The sequence below is a fragment of the Haliotis asinina genome, chromosome 1, assembly GCF_037392515.1.
Source record: "Haliotis asinina isolate JCU_RB_2024 chromosome 1, JCU_Hal_asi_v2, whole genome shotgun sequence".
NCBI classification, from domain to species: Eukaryota; Metazoa; Mollusca; class Gastropoda; order Lepetellida; family Haliotidae; genus Haliotis; species Haliotis asinina.
In genome coordinates, this window is record NC_090280.1 from 54,556,408 (window position 1) to 54,575,801 (window position 19,394).

Below are 19,394 nucleotides of genomic sequence, written 5' to 3' on the forward strand. Positions count from 1 at the left end.
GTTATTTTAGATGTTTGTTCGAAGGAGCAGGAGCCAAATGCGCGATTGTGGACAAAGAAATGTTTGCAGCTGTAATTGCGAGTAAATCTGTTTTTGGGGAAAGGTGTATTTTGTGGAAAAGACCAACCGTTATCAATTAATGTTTTTCGCGAACACCTGGTGATATTGCTGACTGACGGAGATCCGTTTGGTGTATGTCTTTCACACTGGACAGAATCGGCAGATACTCGAGACTATTCAATGGCGTTACCATGGTATGTTTATTTGATTATTGAGTGACAGTGCATTTAGTCAAATGCGCAGTCGTGCTTTGAATGAGTGAGTGAGTGAGTGAGTGAACGAGTTTACGCCGCACACAGCAATATTCCAGCTATATGTCGACGATCTGTAAATAATCAGGTCCAGACAATCAAGTGATCAACGTCATGAACATCTGTCTTCGCAACTGGGATACGATGGCATGTATGAACCAAGTCAGCGAGCCTGATCACCCGATCCGGTTAGTCGCTTCTTACGACAAGCACGGGTGCTGAAGATTAATTCTAACCTGGATAATCAAAGGTATATTTCTAGTTTCCAGGACTTCAATCCTGTCCCTCAACGAAGCACACGTGATACACGTACTCTCACCTTAGGCGAGTGAGTTATTAAAAATGCATGTGTTCACTCAGCAGAAAATGGGTACCCGGTGGGGTACGTCATGTGACTATAACCTTTTAACTATGACCTTAGAACATGTGTCATGTCATGAAACTAACAGTATCATCACAATCAATATGCCATGCCATGCCATGCCATCACAGATCCCTCACAGCACTGGGAGCAAGATGGACGATTTCACTGATGAGGCCAATGGCGACATGAGACTGGTCTTTGCTGTCACTAAGTGATGATCAATGCGGCAATAATGCTGGTGACCTTCACAAGACGTAGGACAGGGTTCGTTACCATTTGATTTTGACCCTTGAAGATCCGGGTTAGAATTGATCTTCAAGGACATTTCCCTTTTGTGGGAGGCGACTAACAAATCCGATGATCAGACGCAGACTGGTGCAATATACGTGACAGTAATGACCCGAAAAATCACCTCCTTACCCCAAGCGAGTAGATTGATTCTAATGACGTCAGTAAGGATTTTCGGGTCGAGACGAGATAATATTCTCAATGGCAGTGAAAGAGCTGGTCATTAAGAAAGTTGATCTTCATGGGTACTCGGAGCTCTATATACGGTATTTACAACATAGACATCGCTAGGTTGTTCCCCTGATACCATGCTGTCAAACCCGTCGTCGAATAGTGTGGCGACAGACGACCCTTCCAAGCGCGATCAGTGCAGATGACGTCAAATTAAGGAACACGCGTGTGCAAATTGCGAGATAACGTCCTCCCAGGGCAGTTGTGACACGGGGTGTTTCATTCCATAACTTTGTCTGCAACTCTACCGTTCATTCAGTATCACCGCTTTAACTTTGAGACAGACATTTCCGTAAAATACGCGATTCTTGAGCTAGAGACGTAACATGCCCTATCGGCATGATGTCCGCATGAAGTACATGTGATAAAATAATTATTCACAATGTAACATTACACGTACAGCATCGCCAAAAGTCTGCTCACATAGACTTTCTATTTGGCACTATGACAATATGACAATGATATCGCCTGTATGTCCTACCATGATTGCAAAATTTTCAATTAAAACTTCTCAATTCGGCATACGTTCGTACGATCGCCTGTTAAGTTTCATCGACCCTGAATGATCAACCATGTCTAAGATCGCCCCAACACTCTCCAGAGTAGCAGATCTAGCCAAATGTAACCAAGGCTTGCTATCTTTCCCGACCTGTATTTACCCTTACGTCACAACCTGAAGCTTCTAGAAGACGGCTCCTCGAGGGCCTTCATTAATATAGAATAAACAACTTAGCGTTTGAATTCCTGCACGCAGTGCTTCAGGGCTTTGCTGTACCGAGCTCTACAGATGGAAGTCTTTAAACTGCACGAGGACGAATATAATTACGGTTTGACAAGGTGGTACGTGAGGTCATATGAAGGTACATTATCTAACTTCATTTGTGACATATCGACAATAGGATTTTGATGCAGAGTCCTTAAATATCACGGGACGACTAAGTGCGTGTTAAAGTGGTGTCCATGGATTTGGTAATTTTCATTATACATCTTACGCACAGTGTCACTCTCGCTGACTCTGTCTAGATATGGAGACGTTTTGATTATGTACCGTATTGATTGCAGTACATTACCGACTGGTCGTTTGACTGAACATTTTAAGGATAATCGTATATACATAGTCGGGACGTATACACATATTACAAGCATTCTCGATACGTGCTTAGGTACAATCGGCGGGCGCAGAGGCACTCTCAATAGGCACACAGATGCATAGGTTCATCCAACCAACACAGACATGCTAGAAGGATGCCAGACACACGCAAGCATGTTCGACACGAGCACACTTACGGTGTCAGCAGCTCATTTGAGTGGCACGTAGAAGCTGGTGTGATGGATAAGGGAGGTACTTATGCGGGTGTATATTATTTCATAACTATTCAACCTTTTTAATGCAAAATATGCAAATTATTTTAAGAAGAATCTATCAACTACTCCCTCACACACTCCATCGACCAGCACATGCACAAAACGGACGTTTATACAAGGACGCTCGTCAAGGACTTTTAATTTATCATAATTGCCTTGTACACACACACTAATACCCGCACGCACGCGCACACACAGTGGACATTTACACAAGGACGCTCAAGGACATTATCACACTTGGCACCCATACGTACATACATACACGCACGCACGCACGCACGCACGCACGCACACACACAATGGACATTTGCGCAAAGACACTCGTCAAGGAAACCCTAACACTTAACAAGCACACATGCATACGGTATATGTACACAAGGACGCTCTCACGTATGCATGCATACTGGGCATGCACACATGTATGCTCAACAAGGGCCTCCCACACTCGACACGCACTGAACAAGCCTACTGGGAAGCTCTCACACAAAGGGATACAAGGCATTCACGCATAATGCGTACAAATCTATAGGCATGCAGGCTCACTCTACTCTGGCACACGCACTCTTGGCCCACACGCACATACTCAGCTTAGGGACGACACGCTATGCCACATGTCAGTCATGTTCATGACAAAGCACCGAGGACTGACAAGGCAGAAGAGGACCTTTCTTTCATCGATTGTCTAACCGGCTGGTAATATTTTTATTATTGAAAGACGTCTTTTCAAAATGTTGATAGGACGCTTCTTGACATCAAATCGATACTGATGGCTGTTGTAGCAGTTACCTTGTGCAGACATCTGTATGAATACGTTGCATTTGATTCAAGTGAAAGGTGGCTTGGAGAAACGGTTTCAGTCGTAACTAAGTGCAAGTAAGAATGGAGAGGTTAATTGGGAAGGGTCATTTTGAGTGTCTTTATTGAGGATCGTAGAGGAGGAACACTGTGACGATCGTTCGTTACGTCATCATTCAGCTGTTGATGGACACCACATGGGAACACCACTCGCCGTGGTGAATATTTTGGCACTGGTTAAAACCATGTCGAACCTCTCTTGGTAAAAGGCGGTAAGGCGTCTTACCACACAATTACAACTGTAGAGATATGGGTACTTTTTTTATTCGATGTGGGATGTTTGTCTTAAATCATTCGCATGTTCATACTGCCCTAAACTAACCTGTGGTGGTCCGACTAATTGAAATGATCGAAGATTGATCGGAGTGACCATAGGACCAAGCAATCGATCACATTTTCTCATAATCGAGTACAAACGATTTTGGAACTACTGGTTTAGTCTTTGGAACACTTGACTGTGGAATATATCCTCGAAGTTATCAGGGACTGGAAACATGGTTTGTTCTAAGAAAATGCTCGTCACTTACTGAAAGATCATGAATGAACATGTCATGAAGACTCCAAGAAGGTTATGTCCATGATATACCAGTGATCACTTTAAAGTAGCGAGTTGCATCATGTTATACTTATCTGCAATTACAACTTCAATAGGAAGATTTGAAACTGTCGTTAACCAATTTTTCTTCTGTGATTGTTCGTTGGTATTGAAGCAGTCATCAGTTCTGAGGATTCAATCAATTCCCAACACTGTACCTAACACGTGGTACGCTTCGGTCTGGCACTGAGACACTGAAATCGGCACGATGAAAGGTTACCATGACCATTATTCACTGCTAGATAGATGTGGATAGATGCACAATTGGATGGGTTGTTGTTTAATGCCGCACTCAGCACTATTCCAGCGGTCCGTAAATAATCGAATCTGGACCAGACAATCAAATGATCAACAGCATGAGCATCGATCTACGCAACTGAGATACGATGACATGTGCCAACCAAGTCAGCGAGGCAGATCACCCGATCTCGATGTCCCTTCAAGCATGGGTTACTGAAGACCAATTCTTCATGTCCACACGACACTAGCTGGCCGTCCGTTCGTAAAGATAGTGTAGTGGTTTGGTAGCTGAGTGCTTAAAGCTTCTGTTCGTTTCGCCCGAGTCCCGGGTTTAATTCCCCACATGCGTACACTGTTTTATGTCAGTATGTCGAGCCCAAAGACCGTAAAGTAGCAAGAATACTTTCGAAATCGACTCACTCATTGGCGATCGCTGACACTCAACAAGTAACAATTTTTCGTAAATCTAAGCTGTGAGACATGACGTATGGAAGTCATTAACCAACAACAAACCCAAAATAATAATAAAACATAAAACAAATCATTCGACTGAACTGATATGCTGAAAGATCATGAGTCGTAATACAAAACATGTTAGTTGGTCTCTCAAGTCTGTAAAATTTAAAGTAGTGTTGAAGTTCTGGGCCAAGGTTTCCGAAGCTCTCTTAGAACTAAGACAGCGGAAAGTGCCAAGGATTATCATTAACTTACGACTATCTAAACGCTAAGAGAGCTTCGAAAATCCAGGCCCTGTATATCCAGTTTCGAATAATAACATTAGATAGCGTATTCATCATCAAGGCTATGTCCGTAGTCCGACATATGTCAGACACTATGGATGACAGGACACCCGTGCTAACCCTGTCCACCCCCCAACCCCAACCAGTCAAAGGTGTCTAGTGCAACCCGCCAGTCTCGTTATCAAGTCATAACCTGAGGAGAACGGATGTTTACTAATGAACGGGGTTATTTCAGTGTATTTAATATAAAAACACGGGCTGTATATTTATTAGACATATGGCCTGCTAGGCAACGTTTTAATTTTTACAGGATATACAAACATTTCATATTTTTAATAACTTACCTCGCAATGTATGCATTTTATATTGGTACTTCAGCAGGTTGAAATACTTGCGCCAGATCGTTGCTGTTCTGATATCAGATAGGCTAATATAAATAAATAACATAACTGGCATACGGAGCATTAAAATAACTAAAACGTCTGTCAAAATACGTTGGTTGGTAGGTATGTTGTTTAACGCCACACTCAGCAATCTTCCAGCTAATGGACCAAACAATCTAGTGATCAACAGCATGAGCATCCATCTACGCGATCAGGATACGATGACACAAGCATGTGTTACTGAAGACCAACTCAAGGGTGGCCACGGGGGCCACAATAAAACTCGCGAGTATACCCCATGTTAGTTACGAGAAAAGACCTTAATCGTATTTTTAGAATGCTAAATGTGTATTATACACGTGAAATATTTTTGTAAAACTTGTTCCGGTGGTATTCGCATACACTGGCATGTGCCCGCTACTTACAAGCACTTAACACATCTGCAAACAGTGTCTAGCTGTGTAAAGATAGACCCTTGCAGACATTTATTACATGACGTATTCCATGATTCTCCAGATGCTGACAAAAATACATAGCAGATAATTAATTAATGTAATTTAGAAATTTTAATGTATATCTGGGATTACATTTTTTCACTGCCATTACAAATTCCTATCCGTTTTAGAGTGGAGTCGCACCCGTGATCCGAATGCACAAACCGACGCCTCATCGGAAACACACAAAGCTATAGACCGAACCCACGTAGTCGCAGAGGCTTACAAAGACTTCCCGAGCGTCTTTCACAAATACCGACTTCTAAAGTATATTATACAGATTACGTTATTTGTTTACCTCGCTCATAAACTAATGGGCGGTGGGGTAGCCTAGGGGTTAAGGCATTAGCTCGTCAGCCGAAGACCCGGGTTCGATTCCACACGTGCGTACAATGTGTGAATTCTATTTTGGTGTCTCCCGCCGGTATATTGCTGGGATATTGCTGAAAGTGGTCCCTTCTGAGTGGCTGGGTGGATCGGGTTTCTGACTTTGCGGGCTGGCGATTAGATACCGGTACAGACAATTTGAAACCAAATGGTACAAGGAAGCTAAGACAGTCTAGATTGATTTTAGTATTTTAGTGAGCAAGTTCACCATTGCGATGTATTTATTTACAGTCACAAGATGTTGATCTGCTGTTTCAGTGCAAATAGTGAGAGACAGGTGGTTTCCCTTTCATCGAACACCTAGTGTCAAATGTTTTCAGTGGTTCGTTCACTGCGTGCTTCCTGGACTTAGATGTGGGATCGAGTCTCTTCAGGAGGCTGAAGGATAGCTCAATGAAATAGTAGTCGTCACCCTGGTATTGTTGGAGGTTTTGTGATGATTTTAGTAAATGTCCAACAATACCACGGCGACGGACAGGTTGTACGAATGACCTTGACCTTTTATGGAATGTCCATGGTTGCCTAACGGCTGATCGCTTCGAAAGTGTATACAATTATGAGCATAAAGAGAGTAATGAAATTGTTGCCAGAATTTCTTATTTGTTTGTGTCAATAAATATATCCAAGCTGTTTCTGTATTTCACTTGCAAAACCGTCGTGTTGCAAAACCTCATTCTATTTATCAAAAACTAGGCAATCCCGAGTTATCCCCCTTTATTCTCATTCTGCCGAAGATTGAACATTGTTGTTTGAAGATTAAATTAAATTAAAAGATGTTAAGGATACTAAATTCGTCACACGGTGTTTAGAAAGGGTGTCACGGGAAATACGGAATTTAGAAAGGCCTTACAGTCCCGTGCACCGCTTCAAAACACCGCGTAACTAAATCAATAGTAATATCAATACACACCATACACTAAGCGGACATATCTTGTTTGTTTTCCACAGGTTCGGTTGTAGAATACGTCTGCGCGAACGACAACCGTTACAGAGTGGACAGATGTATTCAAAGGGTCGACACACGAATATGCGTCTGCTCCAAGAATCTGTGTAATGCGCCGGAAGGCATGAACGCGGATGAAGAGGACTATTTCGAAACCAAGACACTACCACCACCCTACATAAAAGAAATAGTTCCACAAAAATCACATGAAAATTCTTGCTCTCATGTATTCGTTTCGTTTCATCTTTTAATATCCTCTGCATTGATTATAATCTTGGCACATTTTATGTTTTTATCTTCTCCTTGTACCACGTTGGTGTGATGTTGTTCCTGAATCGGTCGTATGTCAATACACCACAGACATCCTCCTATGTTCCATAACTGCTTTATAAAGTTCACTATTCATATCAATTGTTCCTGCCTGCTGAGACTGTTGAAGAATGACAACAGTGTGTATTTTGTTACATTTTTACCATAGTCCGTGAGTGGGTTTGGTTTTACGTCGCACTCAGCAATATTCCAGCTATATGGCGGCGGTCTGTAAATAATCGAGTCTGGATCAGACAACCCAGTGATCAACAGCATGAGCATCGTTCTACGCAACTGGGGTGCGATGACATGTGTCAACCAAGTCAGCGAGTCTGTATATCCCAATTTGTAAAATACCCAAAATTGCACCATAATGTCGTAGCCACATACTATACTGGACAAAATAAATAAGGGATAGTGGTATTTTTATTATTGATATTTTATCAGTGTTTCAATGAATGGATCGATCATTATTCATAATTTCAAAATTTACATACAAAACTTACTATTTTTGTCCAGTATAGATCAATACTTGGTAAAGTCATTGTCTAAGATGTGAGTGTCATATGTCACTTTGTGCTTCCAGAGACGGTGTCCTTGCATTTAAATAAACCACATTAATTTGAATCACGGGACGAAGAGGTTCGGATAGTCACGTTCCCTCTCTCTTTTGCTTTCATGTCATCGTGTCCAAATCGTGTAGATCGGCGTTCTCGATATCAGTCACTGGATTATTTGTCTGGCCCATAATCGATGATTTACTGTTATAGTAAGAATATTGCGACAATCAATAACAATGAATAATTTACCATACAGAAAAGTTAACTTGATAAATGTACATGTAAGCAAATGGCGTATGTACGTACCTAGATGAATATACATTGTACGCTGGGCATTCGGATTGTAGGGGTTTCGACCATGTGTGTTGTCGTAATACTTAAGTATTACTACTGTTGGCATTCTCTCAGTCTCATCATACAAGGAAACAGTCAAACATGTTTGTATATAGCGCATATCCTACACTGTGCCATGTTCAGCCATCTGACTATTACTGCTTAGTGCTGGGTGCTTACTATCTGAGTAGCTGGTCTAGCATATCGGCATGTGTTTGAACTACTACTCGCATTTAAGAGATACGTACGCGTTCTGCGTTAATATTAAACTTAGTAAGGCACATTTCGTTTGAAATATATTGTTTACGGATCTTTATTAATCAGTTAGCCGGGCGAGGTCGAAAATCTATCGCAATATAGTGAATATTTAGTGTAAAGTCAGCAAACAGTAGTCGAAGGCGAGAAGATGTACAATTACACGTGTTGGAATGAGTCTTCGCTGGAAACCTTTAAATTTACAACTCTATAATCCAGATCTTATACTGTTCATTTCACCACCTATCACGTATTCTGTAGTTTTATTTATGTATATATTATGAAGAAATATAACAACATCTGGCGCGAAAAAAAATTGTTTTTTAATTGGAGTTAATGTGATATTTTGTTTTGTTTTCTTTAAGTGGATCCGTAAACCTAAATGTCAAAAAGATGTTGCCTCACAATGAGATCCGTCCTTATGACTATTTCTAGACATTAGACAAAGGTGTTCGTGAACCCTACAAAGAGTACTAACCCATCAGTATTATTTAATGTCTACAAGCTATATGACCTTTGGGGTGGAAAAATAGTAGAAGGTTTCAAAATTAATAGAAATAATGAAGGTGGACTTTCAGTTGGCGTGTGCTTGTTTAATAGTTTTGAGTATTCAAGTCATGACAACTGAACATATAAAGAAGCGTCACGACATGACTCTTATGTCTAAGAGCGTCTTTATTGTCTGCAGCAAGGATCACTCTTACCCCGGGTCATCTTTCATGTGATGATGAGGCAATTGAAATGTTGCTAAGAAAGGTCGTGACAAGCAATGAAGACGTTACTATCCATGTAAGCGTCATGTTCTTCCAACTTCTATACATATTACATTCGCGATTGTCGATGTAAAATCTTGATATTACATATTCCTTTACTGGTTATTAATCATCATTTGCAGTTGACTCGAAATTCGAGAAACTGCGTAGTCCCCTATATTTCGACAAAATGGTGTATGACTGTATTTTAAAAGCATCCAGAATGTTTAGGTTTCGCTCTATGCACTGCCTGTTCTTTAATACGAGACAGGAATGTAGTTCATCGTCAAATGCCCTTGTGAAAGATTTTGTTAATTATAGCTTAATTTGTGTTTAAACTTCGACTGTTTTGTGTCCACTTGTTACAATGCACTAATCCCAAGTCGCTATCCTATAATCGTACAACATACACCAAGGAAATGCCGATTTTGCAGCATGTGATAACTGTTTATGATTCACATGGATAAAAATACTCCGATACGATTAGTGCAAATCTAAATACAAATCCATAGATTTACCCTGAATGACCAGTAACCGCTGATTCTATTCGTCGCCACTCGCCCCTTTCCGTAAACTCCGAAAAAGGTTTTTTTCCGGAGAAAAACACGAGTTGGTCACAAATACGCCCATTCTTGATAAACGATTTGATGAGTCTTTTTTCAGACAGTCAGATGTAAGCTTTCAGTTGGATTCGGGAAACAAACGACTTCAACGAACAAGAACCTACAAATCACGTAAAGATGCCTTTGGTGATTCTCTCTTTTGGGTGTAGATAACATGAAGCTCTGAAACGAAATTATTAACCGCAACTGTACGCACATTAGCGAAAAGTCTTTTAGCTCGTTTTCGGGCGTTAGTGACAATTATTTTAAAACTCGACGCTCATTGGCTGATCAGAAAATTCCCCAGACGACTCCATCTCTTCACGTGCCCTCTGAATTCCGCGCATGGAAATGATGATACGTGATGTAATAACACCAGAAAGTAATAAATCTCAATTTAACGTTAGTGTTGCATATTTTACGTGCGCTTCATTATATCTGTGTCGCCAGCACACCAGCTGATAACGCCCTTAGGTCATCACAAAGTCACGGTCTCGTAAAATCTGCGTCATTTAAATTGAAGGGAAACACGTCTGTAATAACGAATCTATTTTGTCATTAAATGACCAGTTCTATTTTTGTGATCTATGCCTTTGGTGTATATAATTCTCTGTTTAGAAATAAACAACCCAGTTGTATCAGTATGTAAAGAACATGTCACTATTAAAGTGTATTGTTACTTTTTGGCTCTTGTTATAATTAACATACAGAAGTCAACTACAGTCATCAGAGAGGGAGGTGTCATGGTACTAACACTGGAGAGGTATCTTGGTAGTGAGACTGGAGAACTTGGAAAGTTATCATGTTTATAACGCTGGAGAACTGTCGTGGCATTAACACTGGATAACTTGGAGACCTGTCGCAGTAAAAGCCCTGGAGTACTTGGAGAGCTAGCTGTCATGGCAGTAACACTGGAGACCTTGGAGAGATGTCGTGGTAGTACCACTGGAGAAATACCGTGCTATAAACAGTTAGGAACTGTCGTGTTAGCAACAGTGGAAAACTCAGCCCTGTTAATAGCAAGACAAAGACAAAAACTGTTTTACCCTCACGGAAATCCTCACAGAGTTCACACGTTAAATATCAACAAATTCATAACAAATACATAACAATACCATGGTGAAAGAGAAGAAAGGTTTTGCTTATAACTGATTATCTAAAATAACTAAACTTAATGGAATAAAAGATGGTAACAATTGAGCACATTCATAGAAGCAACCCACCAGTAACAACACGCCTACATTAAAAGTAGCAACCCAGCAGTAATAAATCGTCTATATTCATAAAAGCAATCCACCAGTAATAACACGTGTGTCTTCATAGAAGTAACCCACAAGTAATAACTCGTCTATATTCATAATAGCAATCCATCAGTAATAACATGTGTATGTTCACAGGAGCAATCAACCAGTAATAACTCGTGTGTTTTCATAGTAGTAGCCAACCAGTAATAACTCGTCTATATTCATGATAGCAATCCACCACTAATAACACGTGTATATTCATAGGAGCAATCCACCAGTAATAACACGTGTGTTTTCATAATAGCAACCCACTAACAATAACACGTGTGTCTTCTTAGCAGTATCCTACCAGTAATAACACGTGCATCTTCATGGCAGCAACCCACAAGTAATAACACGTGCACCTTCATAGAAGTAACCCACCAGTAATAGCACGTGAATGTCCAAGGTAGCAACCCACAAGTATTAAAACGTGTATCTTCATGGCAGCAATCCAACAGGTATAACAAGTGTATCTTCATAGTAGCAACCCAGCAGTAATAACACGTGTATCTTCATAGCAGCAACCCACCAGGGATAACACGTTTATCTTCATGGTAGTAACCTACCAGTAACGTTAACATATAAATAATAACACGTGTACGTTCCCGTACTTGGTACACCGTCTACACGCTGGGATTCCGGGGTATTAATAGTTCATACAGATGCCCATGGAGATGCTACAGATCGTGTTTTTCAGGCTTGATCACAACAGAGACATTTATACGTAATAGAGACATTTTACGAACGGTTGTAACGCTTACTGCAAACGAGTAAACGCTACGGAAGGAATGCAGATGAAAGCAGAATTGTTGATAAGGTATTGCTAATTTAATTAAGAAAAAAATACACAAATATGAAATGAAACAGAACTAAAATACAGTTCCACGGTCATCTTTTTCTTAGGTGATCATTCAACAGCTAGAATTCGTGGAGATTAAACTGACCTAAAATTAGGAAAACGTTAATGTTTTTCGAGAGGTAGATGGTTGGTTACTAACCATTCAAGCATGGCCTACTTTCAGGACTGAAACGGGTTAATGTTTGATAAGAAAATATATTTTCAGTTGCTCGCGCACATGGTCACCATATCTGCTCAGAGACTGCCATTTTGTAATCTGATATTAGGTGAAAGAAACGAATCCAAGCATTCAACAAAAGCTCAATTGAATAACGAAACGAAATTATAAGGGCTCTAGAGGTTTCCCGGTAGGTTTATAAGTGGATTCTCGAAAAAGGAACGGCATCTACAGCCACATGCCGATTATTGAAATAGTTATCGACAATACTTAAGACCCTGAAAGGTTCCCTGAACACTATATTCCACCTGAAGCTTTGAAGATTATTTTTCATGAGAATTTAATTTTTTCATAAGTTTGCTTGGAAATGATATTAAGACCCAGACCTGCGATTTACATAACATGTCCAGTTCAGTTGTACGGAAACTATGCCGGCAGATGTCTCGAAGCACACATTGAAATATGTTCAGATTTATCAGTCTCCGGGTCAGCTTTCCTAAAATTGCAATAAACGCTGGGTTGTAACTGAAAGTTAATTGGGCAGGATTCATTTTCTGTCATTTAATTATGCACATTTCATTCAATAACCGCTCCCTTCTAACGCTTGATTGGTTACTTGTTTGTGACGTCATCCATGCTATATAAGTCCTCTGCTACTTCCGGAGTGTTCATTTCTGTGTTGACACTCGCTAGGAGGGGAACATGTCACGTCCTACAGATCCGAATTTGACAGCAGGTATATATCTGATTGTTCTGGAAAAACCGGTCTACGCGAATCTTTTTAGTCTTCTTATCAACACATTGTTAACTGATGCACCTTCTACCGGCGAGTTTCATAACATGTATTTCCTCAGAAGGGAAGTAACTCCAGCCAGATTTGTAGAGTGTCCGAAGCCGCTACATGGCTTTTTCATCACTCGTAATGCAGTTCGAATTTCCTAGCTTGGAAATATTTGCAGATCGATTGAATTGTTGTTACAAACATAATTGTATTTTTGTTATATTAAATATGTATCCTGTCGAAGGAAATGCCCCTGCATGCTGTTGCATAAGGTAATTCATTTTGCGTGAGAACTTCGATGGTTATTACATTAACAAAAGAAATGTGACGAAAGCATTTTCGTAATAATGAAACGGCCGTAACCATAATATATACCAATTTGGAAGTAAATTTTATGAGAGGTTCAAATAAGCATGGGCATGTATATAACGGTACACATTTTCTTGCATATATTGATGTAGCAATTATATAATCACTGAAAACAGCTTAATTAATTTAATTCCAGCTATGAGAAACATGTAGAAGGGTTCCATAATCAGATAATAATAATCTGATGATAAATTTAAAACCATAGCCATTTTCTTTTTGACCATGCAAACATTAATTAACACCAGCATATCAACACCAGAAATAGAATGCCAACAAGTCCTAATGAAATACAGGAATTCCTGAGACATGGGCCTTTCGTTCAGCAGAATACATATATATCAATGTAACAAATAAATTCAAATTTCAATAAATTTCAATCAGTGCTGCAAACTATTCCAAGTTATGGATTCCAGTCATGGCAATATTGCTGAATGAAAACTCCTTTGTTATTCAAGAAGTGTATGTGTTCATTGCTTGGGACCTGATTGTGTCCCACATACAAAGACATATTAATGCTGTCCAAGTCCAATACTTAACAGCCAATACTTGAACTTTGTTGCTGCAAGTGTCCCTGGTGGAGAGCAGCAGCCGCCCAGGTGGGGTCAAGCTGGTCAGTGCTCGTCATGCCAACAAGACATCTGATCCCATGGACCTGGTGGAGCTGGCCATGCAGGTGCAGAAGGTCAGTATCTTTATACATCACATGTATTAGGTGTGTACCATATTCACTGTAATAAGTGCACAGAGAAAGATTCATGCAAAATAACCACTGGCCTGCGAGCCCGTGGATAATAAAAATGCCATCAGGCCAGTAAATCTCAGCAGTCACTGGCCTGACTGGCTAGGAAATTTTCATGGTGTCTTTTTGTTAATGTGTAACTTTCTCAGATTTGTAAGGTTATGACACAATTTCAAATCATGCAAGATAATGGCCTGATAGTGATAAAAATGTTCATCATATTAGCAGCTTCATGATGAAACATGTTTACATTAAAATTTCGAACTACGGAATTATTGGGATAGTAACTTTCAGGCATAGCTAGCTCGACTGGCTAACAACACATGGAAACTATTTTGCATACTGTGTGTAGCATATTCAACATGTAAAGATACCTCATAATATGTAAAATTTGTTTTCAAAACTGACAAAATGGTTTAGCTAGTCATGATAATACTCACTTGGGAATTGAATAATGTGCACAAGAAAATGTGGATAGTTTTTGTCTATTTTGGGGGACTTCTAAAGATCATTTTCAGACTGATATAGGAGTTATTGAGAGGACTCTTGTCGTGCTTGCACAATACAATATTAGAAAACTAAAAATTTGGCTCAGAGCATTATCATTGCTTGAAATATGTTATAATTTCCCCCCCAAATCTTTTATCAACTGTTGTCATGGTAATTTAAGAGTAAACAAGGTATAGACCTCACCACATTCATTGTTGCACATACAACCTTTGAATAATCAATTACTAATCACCTGTTTCAATTTTTCACGATGTAAGGAGTTTGGGTGGTAAAATATCATCAAAACAACATGAGGTATACATACTGATGATGATTGCAAGTTTTTGTAAACATTATTAAAATTAGACTCCCAAACAATTCTGCTTGTCTCTGTGCCAGGGAGGCTTCTCAATTTTTTCGTGTTGTTCATAAAATTAGATTTTATATACAATATGTATATTATTTCATGTGGAGCTTATTACAGAGTATGTAGATGTTTTGTGTCTCTAATGACAGATGCTTGATTTCAGGCGGATGAGTTTACCCGAGCTAATGCTGGGAGCAAGCTGACAGTTATAGCAGACCAAATACGGTATCTACAGGAACAGGCTAGAAAGGTATCCTCGACTAAATCCTGTCAAGATATTTGCCTCAAGCGAGATTTTCCAAGTCGCCCCTTACGTATACTTTGAAACATGTGACTCTGGTTTAGAGTCCCAGGTAGCAAATAATCTTTGACTTGGTTTGGCAGCTCCATACATGAGGTTATTAGTTTGACTCACTTCAGGCTTTTGTCCCACAGTTAACATACTGTGATATAACACGAATGCTATTCAGAGTGGTGTTAAACCCAAGTGTCTAAAGCAGCGAATATCCTTTGCTTAAGTACATCATCTGTAATAAAAGAGTCGGCCAAAACATTGTCAGCCTAAGTATATTGTCAATGTCCAGTGTTTGAAAACTTTCCCTTTTATTTTGAAGAAGTCACCAGCGAAGCCATTTATAAAATTTCACATATGTGTGTAATGTGGTACACATGGTTCATGTCTCATGCAAACTAACCCAGGGAAATATGTTTGCCATTGATTACTAGTATATATTTTTCCAAGATAATTTAAAAAAAAAAATTTTAATCAACAGATTTTTGCTCATTGAGTCATTCTATGTGACTTTTCCTAAAGATGTTCTCTCCATTCAGACCACACTCTCTGGAATGTGTGTTAACTGGAGTTATCTCCCTTGGTGTGTCAACATTATGTCTCATTACAGGTTACACAACTCCAGTTGTTTTCTCACAGACTTCTATAAGTTTTTTATGAAAATGTCTGGTCTTGCCTTTTAACTGCAACAAAACACAGTTTCTAGCCAACTTGTCACGCTAATTTTCTGAACTCAGGAAGCTGAACACACCAACCCCTATTTCTGCACCAAATGTCACCTACTTGAAAATATCTGCACAAACATTAGCTTAAATCATGGTAATAACACTAACAGCACTAAATTCTTAAAATTTTGGTCACTTTTAATTACTGGGTGGATGTGCTTTTAAAAACAAAAATATCTTACACTGTTTCATCCAATCACATATCTTTGTCTCTTGAGTTGTTCACAAACGATACTGGCTCAGGGAGCAAGTGATTCTGATTTAGTGTAGTAGAACCCACAACACTTTACCCACATGTAACCATCAATACAATCACCTTCCTAGCAGTATCAGTTATGAGGCTTTGAAATGTCCCAGCAGATCTGACATGTGGTGACATATACATTCTAATGTAATGCTCTTATCATCCTTTCCAATGGTCAGTCACAGAAAGATTTTGGACCGGTTTACCATTCTTTAAAAGAATTTACAGTTTGTTTTTGTTTGTGTAGAAATCAGTTCATTATTGCAGACTAATGGAAAAACACCTTAACATTGATTGGATCAGTTTAAATTTCAGAAAGTTTTGAAGATGCATTTAAGTGCACAGGGTTGGGGGTTGGTGCGATGGGGGTGGTGTTGTCTGAGGTGATGGTGATCAGCATGTACTGTTTGAATGACCAACCTTAAAATTTACATACAAAGTAAGTGACTCCACCTGCATGTCCTGTACAAAATCAGTGATTCCCCACCCCTTCCCCTATTTTTAAGCATAATTTTAAAAGAAAGAGAGAGAGAGAGAGGGAGGGAGGGGAAAATGGCTGACCCCCAATTACACTTATCATTACCCCAGTCATAAATTATGAAATATCCCTTAGTGCATATGCAAATAATTAACATGTACATTTCTTTCGAATAAAAATAACAACATAGACAATGACTGCAATTGGTTTTCAGGTGTTGGAAGAGGCTAAGAGGAATGCTCTGCTTCATCATGTAGCCTGTAACTTTGTGAAGAAGCCCGGAAACACATATTACCTGTTCGAGAGAGAATCAGGCCAGAAGTACTTCTCCATTTTGTCACCACAGGTAAGTAACTGTTGTGATCATGGTAACATCTTACCTGTTTGAGAGGGAATCAGGACAGAAATGCTTCCCAAGTTTGTCACCACAGGTAGGCAACTGATGTAACCATAGCAATGAATTGCCAATCTGGCAGTACTCTATATTTTAAGGCATTTGTTTATCCATGGTAACAGATATTACCTGTATGGACGATAAAGTACAGAAGTAGATTTCAAGGCACAATATGATGCTGTTAATCATGGTGACTAAAATAACAGAGTCCCCTGTGTCCCACATTTCTGTATGCATATACAGCCAACTCTTGTCTGTCCTACACTCAATAATCCGACAATCATGTTAATCCAACCAAAAGCTAGGGAACCATTTAAAACAGTGATAAATGCTCTTGTTAATCTGACATTCTCACATTCCGACTCCAACATACCAATCTAGCAAGTAATTATTGCAAATACATTGTAAAAACTTTCAGTAATCCAGCAGTGAACACAGCCAGTCAGATAATCCGACCATAAACAAACAGTCACACATGGCTGGTACATATGATTTTATATGTATGTTATGCCATCTATGAATGTTAATAAGTGATAACAAGAATGTTATTGTTATTGTTATTATTTTTTTCATTACTGTGAATACTTTTACATACGATGAAGATAACTGGATGTTGTTTTTTGGATCCACATACAACAGAATGACGATCATGACCTTTTTGTAAACATTGATATTATCACACAAATATATTAATCCGACATATCGCTCTGCAACCACAAGTGTCGAATAAACGAGAGCGGACTGTACTTCATGATTATGCTGTTTTATTGTACTGATTGTGGTGTAAGTAAACTTCCATGCACAAGGTTTGGATAGTTATGCATTTCACCCTAGAAGCAAGTTGGATTCGTTTACTACAGAGAGTTATGTCCCTTGCTCTCTGAGTCTCTGAGTTTTGCATTCAGCATGATGCATGACATTAACTGTAAGTGTGGGCATGATTCTTTGCTAAAGATTGAACTAACTGCACTCTTGGAATATGTTTCATGTATTTTTTGCACATTATGTATTTATTTTTAAGGAGTGGGGTGCTTCATGTCCACATGAATTCCTAGGGGGGTTCCGTCTGGAGTATGACCAGTCCTGGACACCGTTGGATGATGTGGAACGACGAGGACAAGAAATTGCCTTGATAGACAAAATCCTGAATGCACAGCAAGCTATAACTGACAGTGCCACGCCCAACTTCAGTGGCTTGACTGCCCAACCACAGCCCACCTCAGAGGCAAAGATAACAGATGTGTCACAAAAGGATTAGGCAATCTCAGTCAGATGAGCTGCTTGCTATCTGCCTGTTCACTGGACTAATGTGTATACGTAGCACTGACTGACCACTTGTTCACTGGACATGCAGAAGCAGTGGACTTTATCATTTTAAATGATAAAATGTTTATTGAATCATAGAGTTGATTCAGTGATGAATGGATTATAATTCAAAGTCTCTGTGTCCAAACTGTTGAAATTTATAAACCAAAATGTATTATATTTTGCATTTGTGTATCAGTATGGATGCATATTAGCTCAACTTTGGTTTTCAATATCACACGCTTGTCATAAGAGGTGACTAATGGGATCAGTTGGTCAGGCATTTTTGTCGTATCCATAATTGCATAGATCAATGCTGTTGATCAAAGGTATTGTCTGTCCCATGCTTGACTGTTTACAGATATTGTCAGATTATTGCTGAGGCCTTTTTAACAACAAAGTGATTTGTTTATCTCAGGAATGTATATTTGTGTTGATCTGTATATAAGAATCTGTTTGTGATATTCAGGAGAGCAAGACATTGTGAAACTTTTGTGAAAGTCTAAAAATACACATTCAGTTATTTTTCAGTGTCTGTCAGTGATTTTATTGAAGACTGGCATCATGCTCTTGCCCGTTGCGCACATTGATATATTTTCTTACCCTCAAGTATAATTTATTTTACAGAAATTGATATTTGAATAATGTTTGAAGAAGTGAGGATGTTGTTTGCATAGCTTTGTAGCCAAAGTGAAATTCAGTGTTTTGTTTCCCTTGGTATATCAGTGATAGACAGATACAGAGCTGACATTTGTGTCAGTGTGTCAGTAGTTAAATACAAGAGACTGATATCACGTCTCACATAGGAGTCTTCATTGTTCAGAGGAGGTTCCTTGTCTAGATATGAAGGACTTGTCATCTTGTATATAGGAGTAAATAAAACCGTAATATATTTAACTGAA

The 19,394-nt window shown here is 39.3% G+C and overlaps 2 protein-coding genes across 2 annotated transcripts in view; both read left to right on the forward strand.

Annotated features, from left to right (window-relative positions):
- LOC137294158 (uncharacterized) overlaps positions 1–10,687 on the forward strand; it is a 65,444-nt gene extending 54,757 nt beyond the window's left edge. The window contains exon 3 of the mRNA XM_067825146.1: positions 7,202–10,687. Within this exon, the coding sequence (XP_067681247.1) occupies positions 7,202–7,518 (317 nt within the window). The 3' untranslated portion in view covers positions 7,519–10,687. The remainder of the gene's footprint in view (positions 1–7,201) is intronic.
- A 2,238-nt stretch (positions 10,688–12,925) lies between these two features.
- LOC137281017 (uncharacterized protein C1orf50 homolog) lies at positions 12,926–19,394 on the forward strand. Its single transcript, XM_067812180.1, has 5 exons — positions 12,926–13,045; positions 14,026–14,141; positions 15,218–15,304; positions 17,008–17,139; positions 18,209–19,394. The coding sequence occupies exons 1-5, from the start codon at positions 13,012–13,014 to the stop codon at positions 18,443–18,445; spliced, it is 606 nt and encodes a 201-aa protein (XP_067668281.1). The 5' UTR covers positions 12,926–13,011; the 3' UTR covers positions 18,446–19,394.